This window comes from Limanda limanda, chromosome 9 (genome assembly GCF_963576545.1).
Source record: "Limanda limanda chromosome 9, fLimLim1.1, whole genome shotgun sequence".
NCBI lineage: Eukaryota > Metazoa > Chordata > Actinopteri > Pleuronectiformes > Pleuronectidae > Limanda > Limanda limanda.
Genome location: NC_083644.1, coordinates 24785050 through 24811519, shown reverse-complemented (window position 1 = coordinate 24811519; position 26470 = coordinate 24785050). Strand labels below are relative to the sequence as shown.

The following is a 26470-nucleotide window of genomic DNA, read 5'->3' as shown; positions in this document are numbered from 1 at the left end:
TCAAAGTTGATGGCGTTTTACATTTTCTTATTTTCTCTTTTCAATCATTTTGTCATGTTTTGATCATTCAGCAACCATCACAAGATTTGTTGTACTGGTGTGCGTGTGAATTCCCATTTGTTGAACATTTCACATCCACAGAATCTTTAGTTTCAGCCTTTACAGTTCTGCTCAGCATGATTTGAACAGATCTGTGTGAGCTGTGCATCGGTGGCTGTGTTGTGCATTCACACCTTGATCAGACGTAATAAACCAGTTACTGGAATGTGTTTGTTGCTGTGATGGGAGCGGGGGGGCGGGGCTTGCCTGCTTATCTCCGCCTATGGGCTCCACAATAAGTGCCCTTAGAAGGAAAGCCTGTCACACTTTAAACTGGGAAGCTTTTTCTGTCCCGCTCCTGGAGAAGCAGTAAATCGTGTACAGTAAAGTCAGCGATCAAATCCACTTTCCTGCCCCAGTGACAGGTCAACATGGAGCCAGTGTAGGATGCTGGTGGAGTCACAGGGCTTCTTATAGCTTCTCCACTCTCTGGTAAGTTTTATTGTCCTCAGACGTTTATCATAAGAGAGAACAGACGCATTATGGGTTCATACATAACTTTGGCCTGGTGTTGAACTTTCTACCTCTGAAGCCTGTGCTTTACGTAACCTGCAGCTCCCTCCAGGCGATCGGACAATGCCCACGAACTGATCCGCCTGTTTGTTATGCAGGATCATCTCTTCAGATCCTCCAGAGGAGCCGTGGCCGCGGTGTGAGGCGGAGGAGCCGGGGAGGCATGGAGATGTTGCGCCGCTCCTCTGTGTTCGCTGCGGAGGTGTTCGACCGCACGCCCACCACCGACAAGGAGCTGGTGTCCCAGGCCAAAGCGCTGTGCAGGGACTACATCCATTCCAGGCTGAACCGGGTCGGCATAGGCTGGTCCAACCCGGACCACGGGCTGGCTGCATCGGGCGGGACGCTGGGGGAGACGTCGTCGGTCCTGCTGTGGCTGGGTGAGTCTGTCATCACATAGTTGTAACTTCTTCGTAAAGTATGTTTATATAGTAACACAGTCAAAGGCTCAAATATAAATGTAAAGGCAAAATATGTCTGTATACACGAAGGCTATATCTCATTATTGAGGGTGCAAAGGTTATGTTCTTGGTATTTCCTTTGGGACATGGGACCCTAAAGTGAATTTATAATTTTATAACTTTTAATTTTTTTTCATGATGCCAATATAGTTAGGTGTGTTGACCACTTATATGTCAGGAAAATGAAAAGAAATACATGAGAAACTTAGACCGGATGGAATAGACCTTATAGATAGATGAATTGGTAGGTGGATCCCAAACAAACTCCTGTTACTGCAACAAGGTATTCGGCTCATAACACAATAAACTAAAAGCTAAATTATATAAAATAATATCAACACTTTTTCTAAATATAAATGTATGTGTGGGACATGAGGATATAGATATAGGGAAAAATATCAAAATTGAATCACGTTTTTAACAAAATGTTCACATTTCTTTATATTTGCCTTATTGATTTAAATGTTTCTTTTGGATGGAAGGGGGTTAATGGACTCATCAGACCAGAAACGTGTCCTCATCCAGAAATATGTTGTGGGATTACCTTTCATTTTTAATGGAAAACCTTCAAGTGTCCCAGTTTCATTTCAGAAACGGTTTCCTGCCTGGATGTTTGCCCACAATGAAAACAGTGTGAGGTTTCTCCTTAGCATGTGTGTCAACCCACCTCCAGTTTATGAAATTCACTGGAAACTCAGTTTGAGCAGGGCGGTTTACTTTAATGGAAACACATCTGGACAGAGAACTTGGGTCAAAAACAAAAGGGTTGGCAAACCCCTGAGCATAAGATCTATAGCAGGTAGTGAATCAATTACTTTAGGACTTTGTTCTCATTAAAGTCTTCTGAGTCACAAAATAAAGATTTACAGCTTATAAATTAAGATTGAATGTGAAATGTGTGCTCTTGTTCCCTTTCTTGCCGACCATTGGAAAAAAAGATGGCTATCGCTCTCATGTCTGCACAGTAAATCTGTAGCTGGAGCCACTTAGCTTAGCACAAAGATCGGCAAAAGCCAAGTTAACCTGACTCTGTCCAAACGGACTAAGTGTTTTAAGTTGAGTGTTTTATAACTGTTTAATATGGGTAAAAAACTGAACTATTTCTTGACCAGGATACAGCGCAGTTATTGTTCCCTCTATTTAGCTTAGCTCAGTCTTTGGACTGAGCTAAGCTAATTGGCTCCAACTATTATAACCAACAAACATGAAAGATCGTTTTCTCATTTCACTGACAGCAAAAGTCAAATCAAAATGCATTTTTTTCAACAATGTTAAAGGTTCAGTGTGTAGTATTTAGTGGCATCTAGTGGTGAACTTGCATTTATTTATCTTCCAAAACCCACATCATTGTTTTTAGAAAATAGTACTTTTGATGATTTAGAGATTAGACCTTAACCTACTGTGATAGTAGCACAAGTGAAGAAGAGTAATGTACTGGACTATATAGCTATGTTTGCGAACATTAGCTAATATTAGCAAACATTTGCTAATGGTCATACCAGTCAAATTAAGGCTGTTAGCAAATGCCGCAAATGTATAATATTGAGCTACAGCTCATTTTTTTGTTATTAAATTCAAATGTATTTTAGTAAAATTCATGTTTTTACTTTCAATTTACAATTTAAAATAATTTTTAGATAATGTATTTGTTGAAATCTAACTTCGATTGAACTCCATATGTTCTGGCCAGGTGACGAGTTGGAATACCTTCGCCCTAACATTTATCGTAATGTAGCGCGACAGCTGAACATCGCAGTTGCTTCGGAGAACGCGGTGTCGGACGCATTCCTGGCTGTGGCTGCAGACATGTTCTCTACAGGTACGAATCTAGTTCTTTTGCAAATCAACCCGTTTATGGAGAAACATCCTCCTGCAGAGTTGGAGAGCCCCCACTGTGATGTTTACAGATGTTCACTATAATGCCACCAGTGTATTTATGTGTCTATCATAGATGCAGGAATTAATGTTCAGCCTAGATGATGTTAATACCAATACTAGATGTTCAGTTTCCTTCTCTTCGTGGGACAGGAACTTGCGCATTTTGGTAGCTTGCGTGGCTCATGCGGTAACACAGTGGCTCTGGCTCATGCATGCGTAGGTCTCAACCGGTGGGGGGTCTCTGGGTTTGCACGTTGATGATATTGCATGGAAGCCTGCATTATAGTGCTTTGTTATCAGGTTCAACTCTGACCCTCACACACTTGAAAGTAAGGGAAGATTCATCCTTTTAGGGAAGTTTATTGGGAAGAAGGACCTGGAGAGCAAATACAATAAAGATGTTGAATGTTCAGAGTACTTATGCTACTCCCCCGTTAAATGCTTTTTCATTGAATAAACTTTAATCTCTCTCACCTAAAATAAACTTGTTTCAGGCTAGTTTTCCATGTAAACACTTTTAAAGTAGGCTGACCACAGAATCCTTAGTCAGAAACAGTGTGGTGCTGTCATTATCCCCTCCAGGAAAGGAAACTGAGGAAAACATTCAGTCCATATTAGGTGAAGATGATTGTTTCAGACAGTTTGGACGCCTCCCTGGGAGTTCAGTCATGAATCTCTGCCAGGTTTAATCCTCGGGGAATGCAACAGAGCAATTTGCTGCTCAGGTGATAAAGAATTAAATGCAAAAATTTGGTTTGTCTGGTCCTTAGTGTGAGCAGAGTTGCTTAGTCATTTACATCACACATGTCAATCACAGTACCTAATCCATACACACTCTTGTGGTCATAATTATGACTGGGCTGTTTGTTTTGGAATTTACATGGGAAACCAATTTGGGGTTGAGTTTCAGTTAAGAGGTTTGTAAAGCAGCCTTCTATTATAGCAGTTTAAATATGCACAGACAGTAAAGCTGAGGGCCGACACTATTCACTGTGAAGAGGAAGTCATGGGCAGCAGTAGATTATGACCACAAACGTATGTGTATGAGCTTAGTCACAGATGTAAGGCTGCTTTCCACAATGTACTGATAAACTACAGCTAAAGCACCATGTGTGTTACGAGATGAGATGTCCCCTTTGAAACCTTTATCTTGAAAGATATTTTTATATTAAAAGGGAATTATCTATTGATCGATCTATCTATCCATTTATTCTATCAATCTATCCATCTCTCTCTATCTATCTATCTATCTATCTATCTATCTATCTATCTATCTATCTATCTATCTATCTATCTATCTATCTATCTATCTATCTATCTATCTATCTATCTATCTATCTTTCTATCTATCTATCTCTATATATCTGTCTCTATCTATCTGTCTATCTGTCTATCTATCTATCTATCTATCTATCTATCTATCTATCTATCTATCTATCTATCTATCTATCTATCTATCTATCTATCTATCTATCTATCTATCTATCTATCTATCTATCTATCTATCTATCTATCTATCTATCTATCTATCTATCTATCTATCTATCTATCTATCTATCTATCTATCTATCTATCTATCTATCTATCTATCTATCTATCTATCTATCTATCTATCTATCTATCTATCTACCTACCTGTCTGTCTGTCTGTCTGTCTGTCTGTCTGTCTGTCTGTCTGTCTGTCTGTCTGTCTGTCTGTCTGTCTGTCTGTCTGTCTGTCTGTCTGTCTGTCTGTCTGTCTGTCTGTCTGTCTGTCTGTCTGTCTGTCTGTCTGTCTGTCTGTCTGTCTGTCTGTCTGTCTGTCTGTCTGTCTGTCTGTCTGTCTGTCTGTCTGTCTGTCTGTCTGTCTGTCTGTCTGTCTGTCTGTCTGTCTGTCTGTCTTCAATTGAGTTCACCAAAAACTGAAATAAATCTTGCTTTCTTCAGGGAATGAGAAATTGGTTTACTTTCTGCTCATCTGCAGTGATGGAAATGAACAAAGCATGGAAATTTAATACAAACAATTCCTGCATTCTTGACTACTTAAAAACCCTGTGTCTGTTCAAAGCCACTGTTTGAAGAGACCGTGTTACTAAGCCCTCTGATGCTTTATTAGGACAATAGTGTACTTCAGGAAGTAGTTCTTAATATTGTCTCCAGAATGGTAAGAAAGAGGAACGTAGCAAAGGAAGACAGAATGGTTGATCTGAGGTTCACTCTGAAGCAACCGAATGACCTAAAACATGATGAAGAGCAGCACAGTCTCCAGACTAAAACATCATGGACAGACGTGAAGTAGACAGACGAAAGCAAAGCAAACTACAAGTGCAACAAATTTGTGGAAACCTTTGCAGCAGTGTGGGGACGAAAAGTGTTTGATTTACAACTGTCTTCTGCTGCTGAATAATATCCTTTCATACTTAAGTGTTGATGCTTTGTCTTCTACGTCCTTGATGATAACAATTGCGAAGCTTTAACTCACCAAATAATTGAGACCCACGGCACACAGTGTGCCATCCTTACAAGATTAGACCATTAAAGAGAAACATGAGATTGTTGACGAGATTCTAGGAATTAATCAGACGGCACTTACAGAAGATGGATGGTGCTCAGGCTCACTTTGTATGTACAGGACATATAAACAGTGCAGCAACAGTCTGAAGCCTTGACTGTAAATGGTGCGGTGGCAGAAAGCTTTACTCGACATGTGGACCATGTTGGAAAAATGATCTGCTCACTTATCAAGTGAGGCGTACTGCCCGACTGCTGCTCTGAGTCCTGTGTTTGGCTTTTCTTCTTTTGTGGTGCAGACAGGCACGCAGGCCTAATGCCCGGCTGCTGCTTCTGCTGCTGCGGTTCTAGAGTTTCTTCATCCACCTTTGAAGAGAGCTGCTGACACAGACGTTTGCTGCCCTGTAACCTACCCCACGTATACTCAGAAAAGAGCACGCATTCCACTTTATAGCAGGACATAAATTAGCATGCATAAATACTGATTTAATTTGTTTTTTTTATTACTTATGTGTCTCTGTCAGGTATTACTTGGGGAAAGGTGGTTTCTTTGTACGCCGTAGCAGGGGCCTTGGCTGTTGATTGTGTTCGCCACGGTCATCCGGACATGGTCGATACCATCGTCGACTGCATGGGAGAGTTTGTCCGCAAGCATCTGACCTCCTGGTTAAAAAGGAAAGGGGGCTGGGTAAGGGATCTTTTTTTTATCTACTTTTTCTGCAGCTGTTTGAGTGAACATTATGTGAATGTTGCTGACGATGCAACTCTAAGGCCTTTTCATTTTATGATGGTAAACTGGCAGTGTGTGTGTGTTCCTGTTATTACTTGCATACCCTGCTGTGGTTGTTGTGGCCACATCGTAAAGGTCCAGTGTGTACGATTTAGTAGAAAGGGATCTATTGGCAGAAATTGAATACTAAATAATCCTAGTGATGTTTTCATTAGTGTGTAAATCATTATCCATCTAAATTGTACAAACTGTTGTTTTCTTTACCATAGAATGGCCCTTATAGTATACTTTACTTTACATTTACATCAGGAGAAGGTCCTCTCTATTGGGGCCCCCATGTTTTTTACAATAGCCCACTGGACAAACTAAACACCTTTTGAGTTTTTATGACAACTAAAGGCTACATGTTCTTTCATGTTTGGAAGTGGAGGGTAAGGTGTGGGGTATTTAGTTGCAACATGCAACTTCACCACTAGATGTTACTAAATTCTACACACTGAACCTTTAAATCATTAAGCCCACACATGTTTTTCAAGTCCAAACATGGGTAGTACAGGAATATTATACTGGTACTGAAATGATAAAGTATGGTAGGTTTAAATATCTGAAAACTAACGTTTATTTTTATTATAAATAAATCTGCTGATTGTGATATTATTCATTTGAGTATAGCCAGTAGGTCAAGAATATCACAAAATAATGAAGGATTTCTATCATGATTTTCCAACTTCTATAAGTAACATATTCAAATTTCTCTTTTTTTCTTTTCATAATTTACAAACTTACAAAGGTGTAATGGTCCCATTTTGTAGAGAGTGAGATTTTGATGTTTTCTTTGATTATAATTCAACATTAGCTGCTGTATAAATACTGTGAAAGTATCAAAGACCTCAATCTATGTGAAAATGCACACAGACAGTATTCAGAAACTGCATTTTAAAGATAAAATATGTAACAATTCTTTGTTAAAAGGTTCATAAACTAATAGACCTATGTTATATGTGTTGTTGTTGACTTGTGTACTTACATTATCCAAAATGTTTGCAACAATGTTCAAAGGATTCCCCAATCTCCTTCAAGGTAACCGGATGTTGCATGTTGCTCGCCATTTAATTGCATCATATATACTTTACCTGTGGCCTTGCTGCTATAACTTCCGGGGGCAAACAATGTATGCAGAGGAAAAACACACCACTAGCCAGTTAGCCAGTGAACTTTTTTTTCCTTTCACTGTTTGTATCGGTCAATCATAACTAAAATCCAAATACACCAGGGACCTGAGCCACCCAAGGATGGCATGCTTTTTCACAACAATCAAATTAAGTCTTTAGTTATTGTTTTGATTGAGAGACCCCTGGTGGCAGAAGTTACATATTCTACATTTAAAATGAGATGCCGGATCTGTTACTTTGTGATGTCACAACTGTACAGTCAGCACCCTCAGCCATGCCCTCAGCAAGGTCCACCAATACCCACTGTCCAAACTTGTAGGATGCTTTTTTTGAGCGTTTACCTGAAATCTGCTTTATTTTATTCAATCTTATTTAGGACTTTAATTTGTGTTTTATTTGGCTTCTCCAATTTAGACTCATCATAGTAAGGAAATACACATCCACAACAGCTGGCATGAATTGAGTAGTTTAAAAAATGACACAGATACACATAAACTGGAGCCACTGCATCAGAGATAAAATCTTGCAGAAACAAATGAGTGAAACTCAGCCACAAGAAGTAACAAGGCCTGGCAACGTGCCTCTGCCTGTGCTCTGCTCTGCTCTGCTGGAAAGAGAAGGACAACTGAACAAATTAACGCCCTTGTACCCAGAATCACGGCAGCCCAGTCCGCTGCGTGTTGAGAATAAGTGGAGTGTGACAAAATGAAGAGCAATGCATTGTATAACTGACCTCATAAGCACAAATGAGGGAGCTGTTTCTCACAGCTGCACTCCAAGCTCCAACTGTCAGATTTCTACGCTGGGAGATGACGTCAGCATTTCGGAAAACTTCCTAACATTTAGTGATGGATGTGAAAAGTGTTTATTGCCAGGATGAAAAACTACATTATCTGGTGTTAAATTATCACTATATGTGTAACAATACACACAGGGAGTATTGAGACCCCTTCACTTTCTTCACATTTTGGAATGATGCCTCCAGTCTTCTTATGTATGATGTGACATTCCACACCTGGATTTGGGGATTGTCTATCATTCTTCAGTTTGGATGGAAGACTGTCAGACTTTCTCTGGTCTCTCCAGAGATGTTTGATTGGGTTCAAGTCAGGGCTCTGGCTGGGCCACAGGACGTTCATGGACTTGTCCATCCTGTGTTGTCTTTGCCGTGTGCTTATGGTCAGTGTCTTGTTGAAAGATGAACCTTTTGACGCAGTCTGAGACTCTGGACTCCAGTCACTGTGTAGAAACATCTCAAAGATGATGAAGAAGAATTGGAGGAATCTGAATACAAATGTCATAGAATAGTGTGAATAATGAAGTCAATGTGATAATGCATTTTTTCATTTTTGACAAATTTAAAAAAATGTAATTTCCGTTTTATTGGCTCCACGCCGCCATTTACGTACGTGATATCTCAAGATTGTCTGCAGGGAAGTTGTTCAAATTTGGTACAAATATTCACCTGGACAGGAAAGGATTAGATTTTGGTTCTCAAAGTTCATGGTGAACTCAGATGAGTCTTGAAAGAAAAAAAGTGTTTAGACTGAGATTGCAGTAGTTGGCGGAGGCATACAACTGCAGGGTGGTAATTCTAGTTCATAATGGGTTATTGATTGTAAACTGATAAGGGACAAATTAATAAAAAAGACTGGAACATGAATCTGTGTAGGCTGTTACTCTCATGATCTGAGGGAGATGACCTGTGTTTGCTTATAAACTATTTCTATGTGGAGGTTGCCTGCATAATGTCCTAGGTGTAAAATGGGCTGTTTGACTTTATATATTATCAACATTACTAACTGATGCAGCCAAGCTTGCTTTGAGCGAGGGAGTCTTGATATGAGGGATGCTTGTACGTAGCACTTGTTCTACAACAGAGTGATGTGATAGTAATTAACTTCATTAGTGCAGGATTTCTTTTGTCTGACACTTCTGTCTCTTCTGTTTGCGTGTTGGTTTTGTGTACATTTGTTTTCTGTTGAAACACAATTGAAAAGTGAAATATAAAGGAAAAGGCTGCAATGTAACATGATAGAAGTGAAAGGGTCTAATTTTTTCCTGAATGTATATCAGTAGATTGTTGGAGTAAGCATCACTGAGATTACAGTGTAAACCGCCGTAAAAACACACGTTAACAGATTTCCTTCTGATGCAGTTGTTCTGTGTTGTTTTATGTAAGAGTGAGACTCTGTGGGTCATGACTCAGTGTCCTTTTTGCTGTTACAGGTGGATGTCACAAAATGCGTGGTGAACACTGACGCCAGTTTCCGCTCTCATTGGCTGGTGACTGCTGCCTGCACCTTTGGACACTATCTGAAAGCCATCGTGTTGTACCTCCTCAGGGAGAAGTGAAAGACTGACCAGCACTGCGCACCACCAGCACCACTACACTGAAGCATCCACTGCTTTGGAATATGTTTACACTCGTTTGCACTGAGCCAACAATGATGAACACTTGTCCCCTCACAGACAATGGACTCTCCCAGCTTCTTCCTCTTCCTTGTGTCTATTTATTATTATATATAGTAAGATAGTATATTGGCACACATTTGATGTGAATGTATAAAATCACCCACCGTTAATGTTTGTAACTTTCAATTTTTCCTCAAACAGCAGAACTGCAGCTGATTTATATTATGATTTATATTATGTTTCAGCATTACCATCAACAATCCTGTTTCTATTTCAGGGTTTTATTTGTCTCATCACAATAGCTAGTATCTAGCGGGTGCAACAATCAGCCTGGAGTTAGTTATATTTAGAGATATCTCTTGTCTTGACCAAGTTGTTCCTTTACTTTATTTTTTACAACTGAAAAGAAGATTGCGTCATAAAGAGTCTGTGTATAATAATATAATATATATTTTGCAGAATAACATCCAGCTATATATTTTACTAATTGGAAAAGGTAAACAACACATTTTGACTGGGCGCTGATTAGCTTAAGAATGTTTAACTGAAATAAAACTTTAATTATGCTTTTTCAGAACTTCCACTAAGAGATGTGGCCCCTTTCTCCAGTCCCAGATTAGTCAGATGAATTGAGTCTACAACTTCTACACAATGCATTTCAAACAGTACTGTACATTAAATGCAATAATTCCTCCCTCTATTCCTTTGTTCACTGTGAGGCAGTGTGTTATATTGCTGTACTGTGATAGTAAAGTTACGTGTGTGTTTTCTCTGAGTTAGAGCACTTTGATAACATTTCAGTGTGTTAGTAGAATTTATTCCATGAATAATTTCACTTTTACATGGCATGTATGTAAGACATTTTATGTAGAATATAAGTGAGTCATATACAACTGTAAATATTAACGTTAATAAATAAAACATTTTTACAACTCTCTGTCAGGTGTGAGCTGTGAATGTCAGAAATGAAACAGATATAAAATCCTTTTGTGTGATGAGAATTAGTTGGAGAGCATGATTTCATAATTATGTCTCATTGCTAAAATATTAATGTAAATCAAGGATAACCCTATTTCCGAGTACATATTAATTTTCTGTTTCTCCTTGATGCATGCTTTTCAGTGCAGGTATTCATTATTGTTGAGCATTAAGTTTTGTATTGCTAAACTGCAGCAAATGCAAAAAAAAAAGGGGTGCATGTCCAGCCTAGTAGTTCAATCAGAACCACTAAACACAGATTAAACTTTATAGTTGAATGAATTAAAACATTGTTGATGGTGTAAGTCAAGATTGAAAGACCTCTATCTTCTCTCCAAGGTATAAATATATACAGTTTTTCCATGTTAATGATACACATTTATAAAATGTCCCAATTGAAAATTGGAGCTGGGGCTGGCTTTTTTTTTTTACAATTCTGAATGGAAACAACATAATTTATTAAATTAAAAACATATGCTGACATGTGAAATATCATAATAATAAGAATATGTTATAATGATTGATTATGGTCAGATATCCACCAGCATGTGTATTTGAACGCACCACCAACTGTTTCCTCCACTGATTGGTCCGGGGGAGGTAAACCCTCCCTCCACTTCTTATTGGATGTTTCGGGACGCCCCGCCTCATTCTCACTTCCTTAGCTGTACTCTCGTCCCATTGGTCCAGCGGGTCGAAGAGCAGAAAACAACAAACAAGTTAGGGTGAAGACCGTCGGGATGGATGCAGGTAAGAGTCTACAGCTAAATAACATTGTTTTTCTCCCGCTAGCAACTCAGTCGAACCACAAAACAACCAACTCATCGTTATTTCACACCTGGCAACTCATCTCCTGCCTTGTCATGGCGGCATTACCGTCTCCAGCCACCAGTCCAACACAGAGCCCCGTTTCTTTGTAGCCTCGGTGACGTTAGCGTGCTAAAGTGATGACTAAAGCTAACTGCTAACTGTCGTTAGCCCGCTGCTAAGGCTAAATGTGTTGCTTTCCCCGCTGTGACAGCTCACTCTAAGGGCGCGTGACTTCCTGTCCGGTCCCCACATTCACCGAGTGTTGGTGTCATGTGTTGGTGTCACGTCTCGCTCCTTCGGATCTGTCTCCTGTCTTCGGTCCGTCTGAATGCTAACGTCATGATACGCCCAAGACGAACATCCGATGCTCTGTCACCATCACACTCAGAATGCTACTTCACTGTTAGCAGTACTGTTAGCCTCGAGAGGGAATCTGAGTTAGTGTTACGAAACAGGACTTATGGAGGTTCATGATGGAACTCAAAGGGAACAGACTTCATATAATATTTGCTTCTTAAATCCCACCTCACCGTAAACATGTCTGATGATCTGACAGGTGGTGAGCTAGCATGTCAACTTCTCCGGTCCTTTTATTTTGTAGTTGACATTATGGTGGACCTGTATGTTAATAAGTAATATATGTAATAAACCACAAAACCACACACAAGAGTGTAATAAAAAGTACCAGAGTGTTTGTCATTCTTTAGATGAACAAGTAATGAAACAGTATGAGCATTTCACATCACACACACACTGATATTATTACTACTATTATTATTATTATCATTACTATTATCATTTGTTGTTACTTATTATTCACACACATACAGACATGTTGATCTACGTCACTTGTGGGTATCACACAGACGAGCTGGAGACTTACTCTAACCATAATCTAAACATAACCTTAACCACTGACCCCAAACCTGTCTGTTTCTCACAGATTTGATCCCCAGTGAGACAATCTGACCCAACTTCACTAGTCATTAGTCTGAAATTTAGCTCCAAAAATAGCCTATGATATACAAAGTGGAGAGAGCTCTATAATGGTTCTCCTGCTGGAACACTTTTGCGATCGGGTTTTAAATAAATATTGGTGAATAAACGATGTAATGTGTTATCATCTGCATGGACAATTAGTGCCTACAGACACTAGAGATGTAGCTGCACACAACATTTTGTGTTTTTACAAGAGTAGAAAAACTGGCAGTTTACAATCTTATATAAAATGTGTATGTTAGATCAACAAACCATGCCATTTACCCCCATTTCTGTGTCCCCACATGAGCAGATAACCTAGATCCTCGGGGGTATATAATGGGGTTGTTATGTTTGTTGTACTTATTAGTTATGCATCCTTTGTTATTAAGGGGAATTCAACTGATGTTACACATTACGTTCCGTTAACTGGGCTCATGACTATTCAGCCCGTGCTTACTTTTTTAAAATGTCTTATTTGTTTTCTGAGTTGTTAGAAAATGTATGATCTGAGAGTGATGTTATTTGGGATATATCTGTGATCTGAATAATGTTTTACTGAGAGTCTGAATTACAAAATGAGTCAGCATTTTTACCATCGTGTCAGGGAGTAAAAGTCAGGATATCTTGGCCTCTGCTGCAACAAATTTCACTTTTCTTTTAAAACCAGTTTCTCTCAAGTCCTGTGAAGTAATAGATGTACAATTCTTCATTTTAGGAGTACCCTTTTTTTAGTACGATTGCTGAGCTTGTTTTTAAGTTTTGTTTATTTCCCTATGGAAATGCATTAGGCAGGAAATTGAAACCGGAGACTTTATTTTATCCGACAGAATAAGATTCATCCTTCGATTGCTCTCGTGCCTATAAAGTGAGACCCAGGTCAATCTAAAGTAGCATGGCTAGATACTGTTTAGACAGATGTACATGTGTCTATATATAGAACATCCTTCCTGGAAATCTTATCTAGCTACTAATGGATACTCCATCTTTACTACCTGAGATAGCTTCACCTATATAAGTTGCTTAGTTGTTGCTAAGTTGTAAGTGATCATCAATATGAGCACCAGCAGTTTCTCCATTGTTATTTTTCACAGACTTACAGTTGACATACAGTCATTTTCTTTTGCAGCAACCTTGACATATGACACACTTCGCTTTGGAGAGTTTGAAGATTTTCCTGAGACCTCAGAGCCTGTGTGGATCTTGGGCAGAGAATACAATGCACTCACAGGTAGGACTTTATGATGTTGAGTGTATTTGAGGGGTTTTAGATTGTATTATTAGATGGTGATTTCTGTTTCTCCTGCAGAGAAAGATGACATTTTATCAGATGTCACTTCACGACTGTGGTTCACATACAGAAAAAACTTCCCGCCGATTGGTGAGTGGAAAACAACGAGTGTGTGTTTGAGTTGAGCTCCTCCACTTGAGATTTGACTCTTTTTCATGGAGGGTTCTTAAATGTGTTACAGGTGGGACAGGACCAACGGCAGATACAGGATGGGGGTGTATGTTACGATGCGGCCAGATGATCCTTGGCGAGGCCTTGTTGTGCCGACATTTAGGCAGAAGTAAGACAACTTTTAAAATACACAAGCAAAGATATGTACGTCTATAGATAGAGTATATTGTCCCTGTTTGACACTAACAGCTCTTCTATAGATTGTAAACCGGAGCCTAGAGCAACACAGAGCCTGTTTTAAACGAGCTTGATAACTGTTGATTATTTTTATTGTCAGACTGGAGATGGAACAAAGACGAGAAACAAAGAGAAGAGTACATCAGTATTCTCAACGCCTTCATTGACAAGAAAGACAGCTATTATTCCATTCATCAAATTGGTCAGTAGTGACTGTTTATTCTTTTCAGTTAAATTAAGAGTTCAGTTCTGAAACTGTTTTTGCATTAAGTTGTTGTCTTGTTTTGCTGCAGCCCAAATGGGTGTTGGAGAGGGGAAGCCAATAGGCCAGTGGTATGGACCAAACACAGTCGCCCAGGTTCTAAAGTAAGTAAAACAAAGACAAATTCAAAACTGGTGGAAGTTTAATCATCAAAACTGCCATATTTTTTTTTTGCCGAAATGTACTGGTCATACGATGCTCTGCTTTAGCCCTGTCCAAAATCCAGATATGGTCACTTTGCAGTGATATAAAAAAGACAAATCTTCATGTTTCCATATCTGAGTATTATTGGTATTTTGGGTAATTTGTCGTTTTGTTATAGCTGCTCTTATAAGACTTAATGTAAACAAATAAAAGTCATGTTACCTATTTATGTTTAACTTTTATTGTCCTTCATCCACATACTAAGTATACAGCTTTAAAAATTGTTAAAAATGTTGTTCTCATGGGGCATAGTGCAACACAACATACAACATAAAAACGTAACATGATCATTGATTACAAAGTTTGGTATTTTACGTAACTACTGATAATGAAGGTGCTGGGTGCACACCCAGATGTTTAGTGCCTGACTGATATGGATTTTTAGAGGTCAAAGTCTATACTGATACTGAGAGTAAAGAATGTCCGATACCAATATATTGGCTGATATATATCTATCAATTGGCAATGATTTCTAAAATGTCATTATTAAGCCCTTATGAAAGAAGTGTTACAGAGGCTTGATATATTGCAGTTTAACAATAAACTTCATTATAAATAATAAAAAACTGAAACCACAAATTTAATCAGATATGTAGAACTTGAATTTATAAATAAAAAAGTAAACACAAAGCAAACAATCTTTTCTTCATTGTTAATTTTGTGAAATTATTTAGCATTTACTTCCTCTCATAATATTTGCAGATATGTAGAACTTGAATTTATAAATAAAAAAGTAAACACAAAGCAAACAATCTTTTCTTCATTGTTAATTTTGTGAAATTATTTAGCATTTACTTCCTCTCATAATATTTGCAGAGCAAATTTCTTTTTCCACTGATGTTTAGTAATTGCAACCAAGAGCATGTGTGACCCTTTCATTCAGTTGATGTTAGCTGTCACAACTTGCCTGTATAGCCTGAGTAGTACACACATGAGCTCTTGTTTAAAATACATTGTTTTCTATATGCTCTATAGGATGTCGGTAGACTGAGCCCAAACGCCATTTATGTATTTTTGTCAGACACAGTGTGACAAGGTCGATAATCAATCCTGTAATTCCAACTACCACTTGTCAATTAGCTTCATGGTGTGAATCTGGCAGCAGGATTGTGTTTTGTGTTTCTTGCCTGTGCATTGCAAAGCATTTACACCAAATATATGACTCTTAACTCTGATAAATTTAAAAACAAAAATAATAAAAGTGTCCGTTTTAACCAAAGTGTGACTGTCTCTGCTGTTTTGCTCTCAGGAAACTGGCAGTGTTTGATACGTGGAGCAGATTAGTTGTGCACGTGGCAATGGACAACACTGTGGTCATCGAGGAGATCAGTGAGTGCTGCTGCTGCTCTGTTGCAACTTTGTGTTTGAGATTTTCTCCCTGTTATCATCCATTAGAATACGCAGTTCAAAATTTCTCTCAAATAATCGACACCAGGTTAAACTACGGATTGTGCACAGATTGACAGGTTCATAATCACATCTGTCTCAACCCTCTCTGTCTTGGGTTTACTGCATGACCAAATGTGTATCTGAGTCAGTGCAGTTTTCCTAAGACAAACAGAAAACTACAAAAGTACTATTTCAATAATTCTGTGGTTCAGTGACGCTTCTTTTCTTCATGCAGAGCGGCTCTGTATGCCCTGGCTGGATGCGGCAGAGGCCTGTGGAGATGCCGAGGCAGGGGGGGATCTGAATGGCTGCCTCGAGGGTGCGTGTGCGATGGCTGAGGAGGAAACGGCTCTGTGGAGACCCCTGGTCCTGCTCATCCCCCTCAGGCTGGGCCTTAGTGACATAAACGAGGCTTATATTGAAACCCTCAAGGTGAGAAACGGCAGTTTGTGTATGAACTACTTATCAAAACTTAAAGAAATGTGAAAAGTGAGGACACCCAGTGTAATTAGTCCATGTGTGTTATTACACAACAATAACATACTTTGGACTTAACGCTTGGGACATGTCTAATTATATAACTGTGGTTGGTACACAGACACAGGGAATGCACTCCAAGTTAAAAACAAAAGTGGACTGCTACAAGTTCTCGTTTGTGATTAGCTCCAATTATTGTTTAGTGTGGAGAAACCAATCAAGATATTTGTTAACCTGTTTCTGATAGATAATTCAAAGTTGTTTTGGGTATAATTAAAAAAATCAAATTAGAGACTGCACTGACCTGACCACCTTCAAAACATGACTCAAAACCCCCCTCTTCACAACTGCTTTTAATGTCTGATAGATGATGTAAATTTTAGGGGCTTTGAGCTTTGTTAAAAGAGCTTTACAAACAAATTGTAATAATATCATTGTTATTTATAATAAAAGGGAAATATAAAATAAGAGGGTTTTTACACTACTAACCATTAACTGGTTTTACGTCGACCTTACACGTGCCATTTTAATGTGATTTGTCCCCAGTCCAACTTCAGTGTCTAAAGAAGCTTTGATTAATTTTGTATCTAAACAGTGGGTCACATGGCTTCTTGTATGTGTACGGGTAAATAAGAAGTTTGAAGCTCATGGAGAATTGTTACCTGACCTCTGTTTGTAAAGTCAGCATTAAGCAGCAAAAGATCCAGATATATTTCTGTTGGTTGATGTAATGTTAGGTCTTAGATGTTCGCTTACACTGCGGTAAATCCAGCCAAAGCTGTGGTGAGATAAAACCCTCTTGTCTCTTTCCACAGCAATGCTTCATGCTGCCTCAGTCCTTGGGTGTTATTGGGGGGAAACCCAACAGTGCCCATTACTTCATTGGTTATGTCGGTATGTCTGGTCTCATTGTTTGTGAAATAAACACCCAGCTCATGCTCACCATAATAATTTGACGTTGTACAGTCCAATCTGTTTCTGAGCATGTTTTTCTTTCTTGTTTTTATCATCAGGAGAAGAACTCATCTACTTAGACCCACACACCACACAGCCTGCAGTGGATCCGTGTGAAGACAGCCAGGTCCCCGATGAGACGTACCATTGTCAGCACCCACCCTGCCGCATGCACATCTGTGAGCTGGACCCCTCCATCGCAGCGGTAGGAATGGCAGGGAGGGTTTTATAGGGCAGAGCTTTTGTGTCTCAAACTAAAGACCATTGTTAATCATGAATGTGAGCAGGCAGAAAAACCTCTCACAGTAATTCAGATGTTCCATAGCCGATTGTTTTTTCTGGTGTCTGCCAGGGTTTCTTCTGCAGAACAGAGGACGAGTTTGATGACTGGTGTATGCGCATAAGAAGGGTATGTGTGTCAGTATGAACACTGCTCCTTTGACTTGTCTAAAGCAGTTCAATAAAGTACCATGATCCTTGATGAAGCATAAATGATGAGAAAATGTCCCTTTTCCAGCTGTCCTGCAGAAGAGGGGGCCTGCCCATGTTTGAACTCGTAGACAGCCAGCCCTGTCACATGGTCAGCATGGATGCCCTGAACCTCACTCCTGGTAAGTACCCAACATGTATTCCATGGCAGTCTTTATTCAAGAGCATTGTCTCAGTTTGAGAGCAGGATTTCACGTTCAGATTTGCTCTGGGATTTCTCCTTGCCCTCAGATTCTGTTTAAAATGTCCAACCAATAAAATGTCAGATGTAGTGATGATGAATGAAATTATCCCGCCCTTATTGTGGGTGTGTTAGCTTGACAGAGTCCCGTAAGGGCGATTGCTTAAACCGGTTTCATGCCCTTCCTGCCTCCACGTCAGCTTCCTGTTGCTGTGCTTGAAGAAAAGATGACAACACCTTCATGGAGCAGGATCGGCGCAAAACTCTACTTAACGTGGAGCAGTATAATCATGGAAATCAATCTTTGTACGTTCTAGGAATGATAACTACCATGCTGGTTTCTTTTCCTTCTGTATTTAATTGGCACAGCTCAAACAGCAAAAGTAGCTAAAATGAGGGCGGGGCAATTAAATTCATCATTATTACACCAGGCTTTCTGTTGGTTGGGGAATTTTAATGGACCTGTTGCACAAAATCCAAGAGCAGAAATAAAAATCTGAGAGCAGATGTTTCAGGTGCACACGGAGGTAATATGAGAGCAAGGAGAATTTGATATCAGGAAATGAGATGAATGAAAGATTTCAATAAATTTTGTTCTCAAACGGAAGGACCACACTCTTGAATAATAATAAAAACAATAACATAAGAAATGTGGTTTATTAAATGAATTTTAATGATTGTTGGTTTTCTTTTGTGTTGACGCTCTCTTCACAGATTTCTCAGACTCCGACAGGTTGGAGCGGTTCTTTGACTCAGAAGACGAAGAGTTTGAGATCCTTTCCCTGTGAGGAACACTCGAACGATGATGAACTGTTCTTGACAGTAGGCGAGAGATTCCCTCTTCTCTGTATCAGAAGGAAAAGCCTGAGGGGAGGAACATTATTTGGAGAACTCTTGAGCCAGTCCAGCTCCAATGGTGTAGTCAGTGTGTGTCACACAGTGTTCTCCAACCTCTGATTACGCTCTGTATCCACCATCGAGACTGCCTGGTGGAAGCAGTAGCAGGAGCTCAGGACAAATTCTGTATGCACATCTTCACATACATGTGTTTGCATTGAGTCTTAACACTTTAAATGTTTATTCTGAAGTGATATGGTGCCTTTCCCTGACTCCATAAGAAAAAATTGCCATAACAGTTTTATGTTGTATAGAACACAATGGTTCATCATGCCCATTGCTTCCGCGGTATGTCACTAAAAACTGAATACTGTAACAGCCTGTAATGAAACCAAATTCAGTCCAGACAAGTTGTAATATTTGAATTAATCATGCAAAGTATCCTGATCCAAGTCGGATCATGGACACAAGTTCATTTGAAGATTATTTATTTAATCAACACAATATAAAGACAGGTGAAATAACAATAGAGATGTAAGAGAATTAAAAAACAAAAAAATAAAATCACTATCGGGTATTTGGCGGTGCAAATGTTTCTCTCTTTGATGTAAAATGAAATTTGACTCACAGCTGAGGCAGTTCTCTTCTTCTTCCAGTCAAGCAATGGCAGGTGAAAGATTGAACTAATGCTAAGTGTTATTAGCAAAAGAGTAAGTCAGCTATCGTATACACAAATATCCAAATCTTGCATATTACAGACTTGTCTTGGTCCTGAAACAGCAGCTGGAGCCACGCTCACTTCCACAGCTCTCCAAGGGGCAGGTCGTGAGCTGTGTTGATGGTATTAAGGCTGTGGGTGGTGATGTCCTTGTGCACATCGTCGACACTCTTAGAAGCATCGATTACCTACAACAAACCAAATGTGATCCATTTAATCATAATCGTCATTGTGTGGATCCCTCCCAGCCCAACACATCCCACGAATCATTGCGCTTCATTGACAAACAGTTTGTCAAAGAGCTAATCGCGGCAAAAAACGAGGTGAAAACATTCTATTTTATTTTGACATGCAAGTACTCAACTGAACAGCTAACTGTACAAATGTAAAATCTGATCATTTAAAAAAAAAAATATTTGTGGCAATCTGCCCTAATACCCATGTGCAGCAGGATGCGCTTGCCTCCCTGTTTACAACACATACATGCAAGTTTTCACTTGTATTATTATGGACAGGGATTCAAACTGATAGAGCTTAAATGCTTGTGTGAACAGAGATTGTTTTCAAACTAAAACAAAGTGAGCTGGATGTAGCCTCACAGATCGGACTCATACCTGCCAGTTTATTGAGGGATCTTTCATCAGGTGTTCAAACTTCTGTTGCACTGCTCTTTGGAAGCTGCTGGTCTCGTATCGCTCCTCTCCAAACTGCCCTCTGAGAGCAGCCTCCACCGGGCTGAGCTGCAGGAACATCACCAGGTCGGGCTTTGGCAGTCCCACGTCCGGTTTCATGCACCAGTCCAGACAGAACCCCTGGAGACGACAGGACATTGCAATTACCCACACGACGATACCGTCTGATAGGTGCACAGATCGAATGTTCTGAGACTCACCGGCTTGGCACCAGTGAAAGCAACTCCGGAGAAAGCGTACCTATCTACAACCAGAGTGATGCCTTGCTCCAGCTTCTTCTTCATCAAAGGTCTGTGGGTAAGAATCAATTCAAATAGGCAGCATAACACAGTTGGTGCTTTAGTGAATATTAAAAGGGCATCAAAATGATAAAAGTCTGAGTATGACAACCTTCTACTATAAATAGTTTGGTTCTTTATAAAAAGGAAGAGTAAGTGGAGTCAGATTTTCTCCACAGCCAGGTCCTCCTCGTTGGAATACTGATTGACAAGTCAAGAGGTAAGGTAGGGAGATTAATGACTTTACCACCACAGCCCTAATGTTAACAGGTTAAGAGGGGGAGGGTTTTATAAATATATATACATGCTATATTTTGAAAAGACATAGCAAGTGAACACAGGTGTAACTGATCACCTGCTGACTCAAGTCAAGATGGCTGCCATGAAGAAGCGCCATGGGGAGTCGTTTTGACATGTTTGCACAGCTGACATTCTCAGTCGTCACAACAGGAAGTGGTCAGGTGATGGTGCCACCCACAGACATATATAGCATAGTGTATATAACATATATATATAGTGTTCATATCTATGGTGCCACCGCCCTAGAACTGCCGTGGTAATACATTTGAACTACACGTCCGCAGTGAATAAGGTCCGCTATCAAAGTAAATAAACACTGAGTCTTACACCATCTCCCAGCGGTTGGCGGAGAACAGCAAGTGAACCGTGTGGTCCTCCAGGTCGCTCTTCTTCTGCAGGTAGGCGCTGATCAGCTGGCCGATCGTGGTGCTCCTGTCTGCGCCATGGAACCACGTAGACCAAGTGAGCGAATTAATGAATGAACGTCCTGCTACAAGAAATGTTAACGTGAAGCCCCGACAGAGTGAGCACCGCCTTACCGGGGAACCGCATCATCTCCACCGGCCGCCCGCTCTGCTGCAGCGCCTGCAGCAGCTTGTGGCACTGGGTGGTCTTCCCGGCCTTGTCCACCCCCTCCAGCACGATGAGCGCCCCTCTCTTACACGCCATGACACCTCCCTGAGAGCTCTGTGAAGATCAGCTACACCGCAGACCGAAGCCGCACATTTACCCGCGGTTTTACCGAAGCCTACTGACAACAAGGAAGCGCGCTGACGCACTTCCGTTCCTCGATTGTTATTGTTTTTTTCTATACTAACTTTATTGACTATGGTCAAGCCAGCCGACACTCGCTTCTCTGTGGTCAAATCAGCCGACACAGAAATTCTACTGCGAGCATATACTGACATTTTTGATGAACGCATCCAAAGTGTTTTTATTCGAAATAGAAAAAACTGTTGACATGGAACATATACAAAATGCATAATTGAAAAGGAAATGGATCGGATTATCTTAACAAGTATATATCGTCTCACGTGTCATTTTTATGAATATCATTTTGACTCTATCAATTAAGAGATTTTACAAAATAAAAGTCACACATTTTTAGCTTCAAGTAGCTAATTTCGGGATATTTCAAACTACTGTAATAACACTTTGATCAATAATTCCAGAAAGAGACTGATATGCCTGTGTTCAGGACCTCTCTGACTATCAATGCACTGAATATCAAACATATTTACTGGATAGATTTGGAGATTTTTCAAAGTAAAGTTCAACATTTTTACTGTGGAATAGATAATTTCAGGATTTTCACTGTAGAAAATAGATCATTTCAGGATACTTCAAAGTACTGTAAAAACAATTTGCTCAATAAGTTCAGAGAGAGACTGATATGCCTGTCTTCAGGACCTCTCTGACTACCTACGTACTAAATAGAAAACATTTTTACTGTATAGATTAAGAGATTTTTTTAAAGTAAAGTCCAACATGTGTACAATCAAATCAGTTCATTTCTGGATATTTCAAAGTTCTAAAAAAACAATTTGCTCAATAAGTTCGGAGAGAGACTGATATGCCTTTGTTCAGGACCTCTCTGACTTTCAATATACTGAAGATTGAACATTTGTACTGTATAGATTTAGAGATTTTTCAAAGTAAAGTCCAACATTTCAACTGTGGAATAGATCATTTCTGGATATTTCAAAGTACTGTAAAAACACTTTGCTCAATAAGTTCAGAGAGAGACTGATATGCCTGTGTTCAGGAAAACTAACTACATACTGAATGTCAAACATTTTTACTGTATAGATTTGATCTGGTACCTACATGGAAAATGTTTGAGGTTATCTGTAAGATGAAAGAACCCATAAAAACATCTAGCATAAAAATGCACTTATTTAGGCTAAATGTTAACTCTCTAATAAACCATTTAAATTAGAATTTGTTTCAAAGCTTTGTAAATTTAAGTTCATATTAGACTGTTATCATAGGTAAAGATCACATAGGTACTACAGAGGTATTACAGCACTCTGTGGAACAGCCAGATGTTCCCATTCACGTAATGACTGAACTGCACAAGACAACTTCTGAGGGTAATGATTTATTCATTATACACAGTCTCTAGTTCAATAGTAACTGTGATTCAGGGTCATTTTTGACAAGCATCACAATTTGTTCTCATGACAGTGTTTCAAAGCATCTTTCATGGCTGCCAGAACCATGTCAACATGGGCCTTGCTGCTGTTACATCCCATGAGTCCCACACGTAACACCTGAAAAGACCCCAAAAAATCAGAGATTCAGGGTAGGCACAAATCTTAAGCAACTTCTTAGTGTGCAAACAAAACAAGAAGTGAGTAAACAGACAAATAATCATTTACCAAGCCAGCTGATGGTCCAAGCCCACCGGAAATTTCTATATTATGTGTTTTCATGATGTAGCTTGTGATCTCTTTCAAGTCATATCCAGTAGGAGCAACAATGGTGGTGACAGTCGGCAGCCTTGCTTTCTGTAACAACCATTAAATCCCGACATGGTGATGTTTTTTCTTGTTGTAACAATGACTTGAATGAGCGTGTGAAATCCACCAACAACAAATAAGAGGTTGTATAGAAACTTAAGACTCACTTTTTCTTTGACAAAAAGGTGGAGCCCCATGCTTTCTAGGCTAGTGTGGAAGTATTCTGCCACTTCTTTATGTCTTTCCCAGGATTTCTCCAGACCCTTAGATCAACAAAACATTTCATTTAAACATACATTATACAACAACATAACCATTTACCTGTACCATATTTACATTGACTTTATGCTAATTTCCAATGTACTGATCCGGGTTTTGTTTGACATCATACATACACAACCTACTTGTTCATAGGTTCCATACCAAAGCAAAAGGTATGTAGATAATTCATATTTTTACCTTGTTCTTACAAAAGTATTGTTTGCACAGAGGTATACTATTGTAATACTCAATGGCTGCAGAACTGTTGCAGCTCAAAGCAAAATCAAACCATTCCTCTGAAGCACATGTCCCACCTCTTCAGCAAGCACAGCCAGGCTCTCCCTCAGAGAGTAAAATGCAGTGACTGGGCCTGTGTGGTGATATCTATAGAGAGGAAATGAGGCAGACAGAGCAATAAACAGAAATTGTGCAAGAACGTCTAAAAATGAAACCGCTTTTTGAAATGTGATCAGATCCAGGCTGCAGCAAACAAAAATGTCTCACACTCTTGACGGCTTGCCATCACATCCCCAATAGTTGGAAAGCCATTTCAAATCCAGGAAGAATGACACTGGCTTTGTCCTCCGGTTGAATATTTTCTGGCTGTGGACAAATTCAGCATTAAACATACTTTATAATGTGATGTAAATCTATTACTGGCAGGCCTGTAGGTATATACAGATCTCACCATGCTCTGTCACTGAAGGAGATGGGTGCTGTACCCGGTGGAGCATTTAGCACCTTCTGAGAGCCTGTGTAGAGGATGTCTATCCCTGTCAATACGGACATTTACAAAAAAAAAATCAGATGAAGCACAATACAAACATTGATTTTATCAGTTGTGCCACTGGAAAACCCTTTGCAGGATTAATCAACAAACCTTGCCGGTCCATGTGCAGAGGGGTTCCTCCCATGGAAGCCACAGAGTCTACGAGAAACAGGCAGTTATACCTGAGGACACAAGTCATACCACATCTGTTATCATCTGCTTATCATTTGATACAGATGTGATGAAGACAGATGTGTGAGTGTTGTGTCTCACTTGTGGCACAGCTGTCCAATTCCATCCAAAGAATGCAGGACTCCTGTGGAAGATTCTCCATGTGCAAGGAAGAACAGGGCAGGCCTGTGCTTTGCTAAGGCCTGTGATGAGACAACAGTGTGACCACTCTGAACGCAGCTTTAATGGATATTAGTTCATTAATTAATTGATGTTTTGATTGTGCTGAAATGACTGTGAAAACTAATTTCCCCCAGGGGTCAGTAAAGTCTAAAGTGTAATACCCGCTCAATTTCTTCGTTGGTGAGGACGCCCCCAGGAGGCGCTACAATGGTATTCACTCTGGCACCTGTTGGATTAAAACACATGATTTTTATTTATGTTTGAGGATTCGAATTCCATCATTTGATAAATATTTTAAAGTACCTATCCTCTCTGCCATGTCTGCTGCTCTCTCTCCCCATATTCCATTCACTGCCGACAGCACCCCCTCCCCGGGCTCCACTGCGTTGAAGATGGCACACTCCATGGCAGTGTGGCCGGTGCCACTCACAGCTAAAGTCACACGGTTCTGAGTCTGAAACAAGTACTGGATTCCACTTTTGATGTCATTCATTATCTGTAATGTGAAATTAAAAATATTTTAAGAGGAAAGATATAAATAGAAATGTATTATCTGTACTATTCCACCCTGTAGCCTTAAATAAGCAGCAGACTGTGTATTCCTAACCCTGGTTTGCTGTAACCCTTCTAAGTCAAGTTAGAAAGCACATGATCAGAAACTCCATCAGCAGCACTGTGGATAATTATTAGTTTTAGAAAGGAACTGGAAAAACTGGTTCTCTAGCCTCTCCAATGTGACTAATTGGCAGTTTCGTCAAGATAACTAACTGGAACAACATTCAATTATTTTTTCATAGCTTTTAACTTTTATTTATAGAGCGTGCTCAATAACAAAATAACCAGACAATAATGAAAAAACAAGTCTGTTCAACAAACATTGGCATTCCATTTGGAGCAGCACTTTAATGTTGCAGATGGATGAGGTGGAGGAAATGTTATAAGATTTTACCAGACAGTTCTTGTCATTAAATTTATAGAAATGCATCATATCTTACAAGTTAATTATATGTTTTGACAGAATACACACAATATTTCCCATTGAAATATATTACAATAGGGTCAAAGTGGCATGAAACAGAAATAGTTGCACCAGTGGTTGCATGAAATTTGTAAGAGTAATACTTGTGTAAACATTTTCTTTCTATCTGATGTACTTCCTAGTAGATGTTACATTTTACTGTACCTCAAGATGGAGGCAGATTGTGACGTTGGCCTGTCTTTGAAACAGGGTTATTGCTTTTCTGTGAACTGTGCATAGTTTTGTGACAGATGCAGTATATTTAAAAAAACAAGTTGATGCCTTTCTCTTCCTTGCAAGTCATCATTCATCAGTCATTCATGTTAAACACACAGTTACCTCAAATATCTCTGGATGCATGTGTCCAATGACAGGATTGGCCCCGGCCTGCAGGATACGAGGGGGGACGTTGGAAGGACCCGGTCCAAACATGTGGCGGAAAGGAACCACCAGCGGTTTCAGTAGGCACTTTGGTGGAGGTACAGGGACGGACGACATGTTTCCAGCAGTGTGACAAGAGCAGCAAAACCCCAACGAGCCGTGGAAACAGGCAGAGTAAAGCCTCGGCTGAACACGCCCTCTGTTTGACAAGTGAGGTTCCTGAGGTCACAAGTCTGTCACAATATGTTCCTCTTCTGTCAACACTCGCTGCTTTCTGAGCTC

General features: G+C 39.7%; 4 protein-coding genes across 7 annotated transcripts; 2 read left to right on the top strand and 2 right to left on the bottom strand.

The window, feature by feature from the left end:
* Nucleotides 1-769: 769 nt before the first annotated feature.
* On the top strand, nt 770-9697 carry boka (BCL2 family apoptosis regulator BOK a). Its single transcript, XM_061078269.1, has 4 exons — nt 770-992; nt 2764-2892; nt 5965-6128; nt 9572-9697. The coding sequence occupies exons 1-4, from the start codon at nt 776-778 to the stop codon at nt 9695-9697; spliced, it is 636 nt and encodes a 211-aa protein (XP_060934252.1). The 5' UTR covers nt 770-775.
* Nucleotides 9698-11425: 1728 nt separating this feature from the next.
* On the top strand, nt 11426-19532 carry atg4b (autophagy related 4B, cysteine peptidase). Of its 3 annotated transcripts, none has more exons than XM_061078266.1 (13): nt 11426-11485; nt 13653-13754; nt 13833-13904; nt 13996-14094; nt 14263-14364; nt 14456-14528; nt 15878-15957; nt 16253-16449; nt 17310-17388; nt 17508-17653; nt 17801-17857; nt 17966-18059; nt 18833-19532. In XM_061078266.1, exons 1-13 carry the CDS (start codon nt 11476-11478, stop codon nt 18904-18906), a joined length of 1185 nt encoding a protein of 394 aa, XP_060934249.1. In that variant the 5' UTR covers nt 11426-11475; the 3' UTR covers nt 18907-19532. The 3 variants fall into 3 exon arrangements, with proteins under 3 accessions (XP_060934249.1, XP_060934248.1, XP_060934250.1); XM_061078265.1 differs by having other exon boundaries at nt 18818-19532; XM_061078267.1 differs by lacking the exon at nt 18833-19532 and having other exon boundaries at nt 17815-17857; nt 17966-18035.
* Nucleotides 19427-21694, bottom strand: dtymk (deoxythymidylate kinase (thymidylate kinase)). Its single transcript, XM_061078268.1, has 5 exons — nt 21483-21694; nt 21271-21379; nt 20566-20656; nt 20288-20485; nt 19427-19861 (listed from the first exon to the last, which is right to left on the bottom strand). The coding sequence occupies exons 1-5, from the start codon at nt 21610-21612 to the stop codon at nt 19751-19753; spliced, it is 639 nt and encodes a 212-aa protein (XP_060934251.1). The 5' UTR covers nt 21613-21694; the 3' UTR covers nt 19427-19750.
* Nucleotides 21695-23028: 1334 nt separating this feature from the next.
* agxta (alanine--glyoxylate and serine--pyruvate aminotransferase a) lies at nt 23029-26367 on the bottom strand. 2 transcript variants are annotated; one of them, XM_061078850.1, is made up of 11 exons: nt 26147-26358; nt 25093-25285; nt 24951-25015; nt 24709-24809; nt 24547-24617; nt 24355-24439; nt 24171-24269; nt 23981-24050; nt 23573-23668; nt 23325-23453; nt 23029-23216 (listed from the first exon to the last, which is right to left on the bottom strand). In XM_061078850.1, the coding sequence occupies exons 1-11, from the start codon at nt 26303-26305 to the stop codon at nt 23109-23111; spliced, it is 1176 nt and encodes a 391-aa protein (XP_060934833.1). In that variant the 5' UTR covers nt 26306-26358; the 3' UTR covers nt 23029-23108. The 2 variants fall into 2 exon arrangements, with proteins under 2 accessions (XP_060934833.1, XP_060934834.1); XM_061078851.1 differs by lacking the exon at nt 23325-23453 and having other exon boundaries at nt 26147-26367.
* Between the last annotated feature and the right edge of the window lie 103 nt (nt 26368-26470).

What these genes read in the sequence shown, in the direction of transcription:
- boka (XM_061078269.1), top strand. Translation starts at nt 776, where the DNA reads ATGGAGATGTTGCGCCGCTCCTCTGTGTTCGCTGCGGAGGTGTTCGAC. An exon ending in GTCGGTCCTGCTGTGGCTGG is followed by an intron (nt 993 to 2,763) that starts GTGAGTCTGTCA and finishes TGTTCTGGCCAG; the next exon opens with GTGACGAGTTGGAATACCTT. An exon ending in TAAAAAGGAAAGGGGGCTGG is followed by an intron (nt 6,129 to 9,571) that starts GTAAGGGATCTT and finishes TTGCTGTTACAG; the next exon opens with GTGGATGTCACAAAATGCGT.
- atg4b (XM_061078265.1), top strand. An exon ending in TTATTCCATTCATCAAATTG is followed by an intron (nt 14,365 to 14,455) that starts GTCAGTAGTGAC and finishes GTTTTGCTGCAG; the next exon opens with CCCAAATGGGTGTTGGAGAG. An exon ending in TGGACCCCTCCATCGCAGCG is followed by an intron (nt 17,654 to 17,800) that starts GTAGGAATGGCA and finishes GGTGTCTGCCAG; the next exon opens with GGTTTCTTCTGCAGAACAGA.
- dtymk (XM_061078268.1), bottom strand. Translation starts at nt 21,612, where the DNA reads ATGGCGTGTAAGAGAGGGGCGCTCATCGTGCTGGAGGGGGTGGACAAG. An exon ending in GCCAACCGCTGGGAGATGGT is followed by an intron (nt 20,657 to 21,270) that starts GTAAGACTCAGT and finishes TCTTACCCACAG; the next exon opens with ACCTTTGATGAAGAAGAAGC. An exon ending in ATCCCTCAATAAACTGGCAG is followed by an intron (nt 19,862 to 20,287) that starts GTATGAGTCCGA and finishes GGTTTGTTGTAG; the next exon opens with GTAATCGATGCTTCTAAGAG.
- agxta (XM_061078850.1), bottom strand. Translation starts at nt 26,305, where the DNA reads ATGTCGTCCGTCCCTGTACCTCCACCAAAGTGCCTACTGAAACCGCTG. An exon ending in CCAACGAAGAAATTGAGCGG is followed by an intron (nt 24,810 to 24,950) that starts GTATTACACTTT and finishes GTCTCATCACAG; the next exon opens with GCCTTAGCAAAGCACAGGCC. An exon ending in ATTGGACAGCTGTGCCACAA is followed by an intron (nt 24,618 to 24,708) that starts GTGAGACACAAC and finishes TTGTGTCCTCAG; the next exon opens with GTATAACTGCCTGTTTCTCG.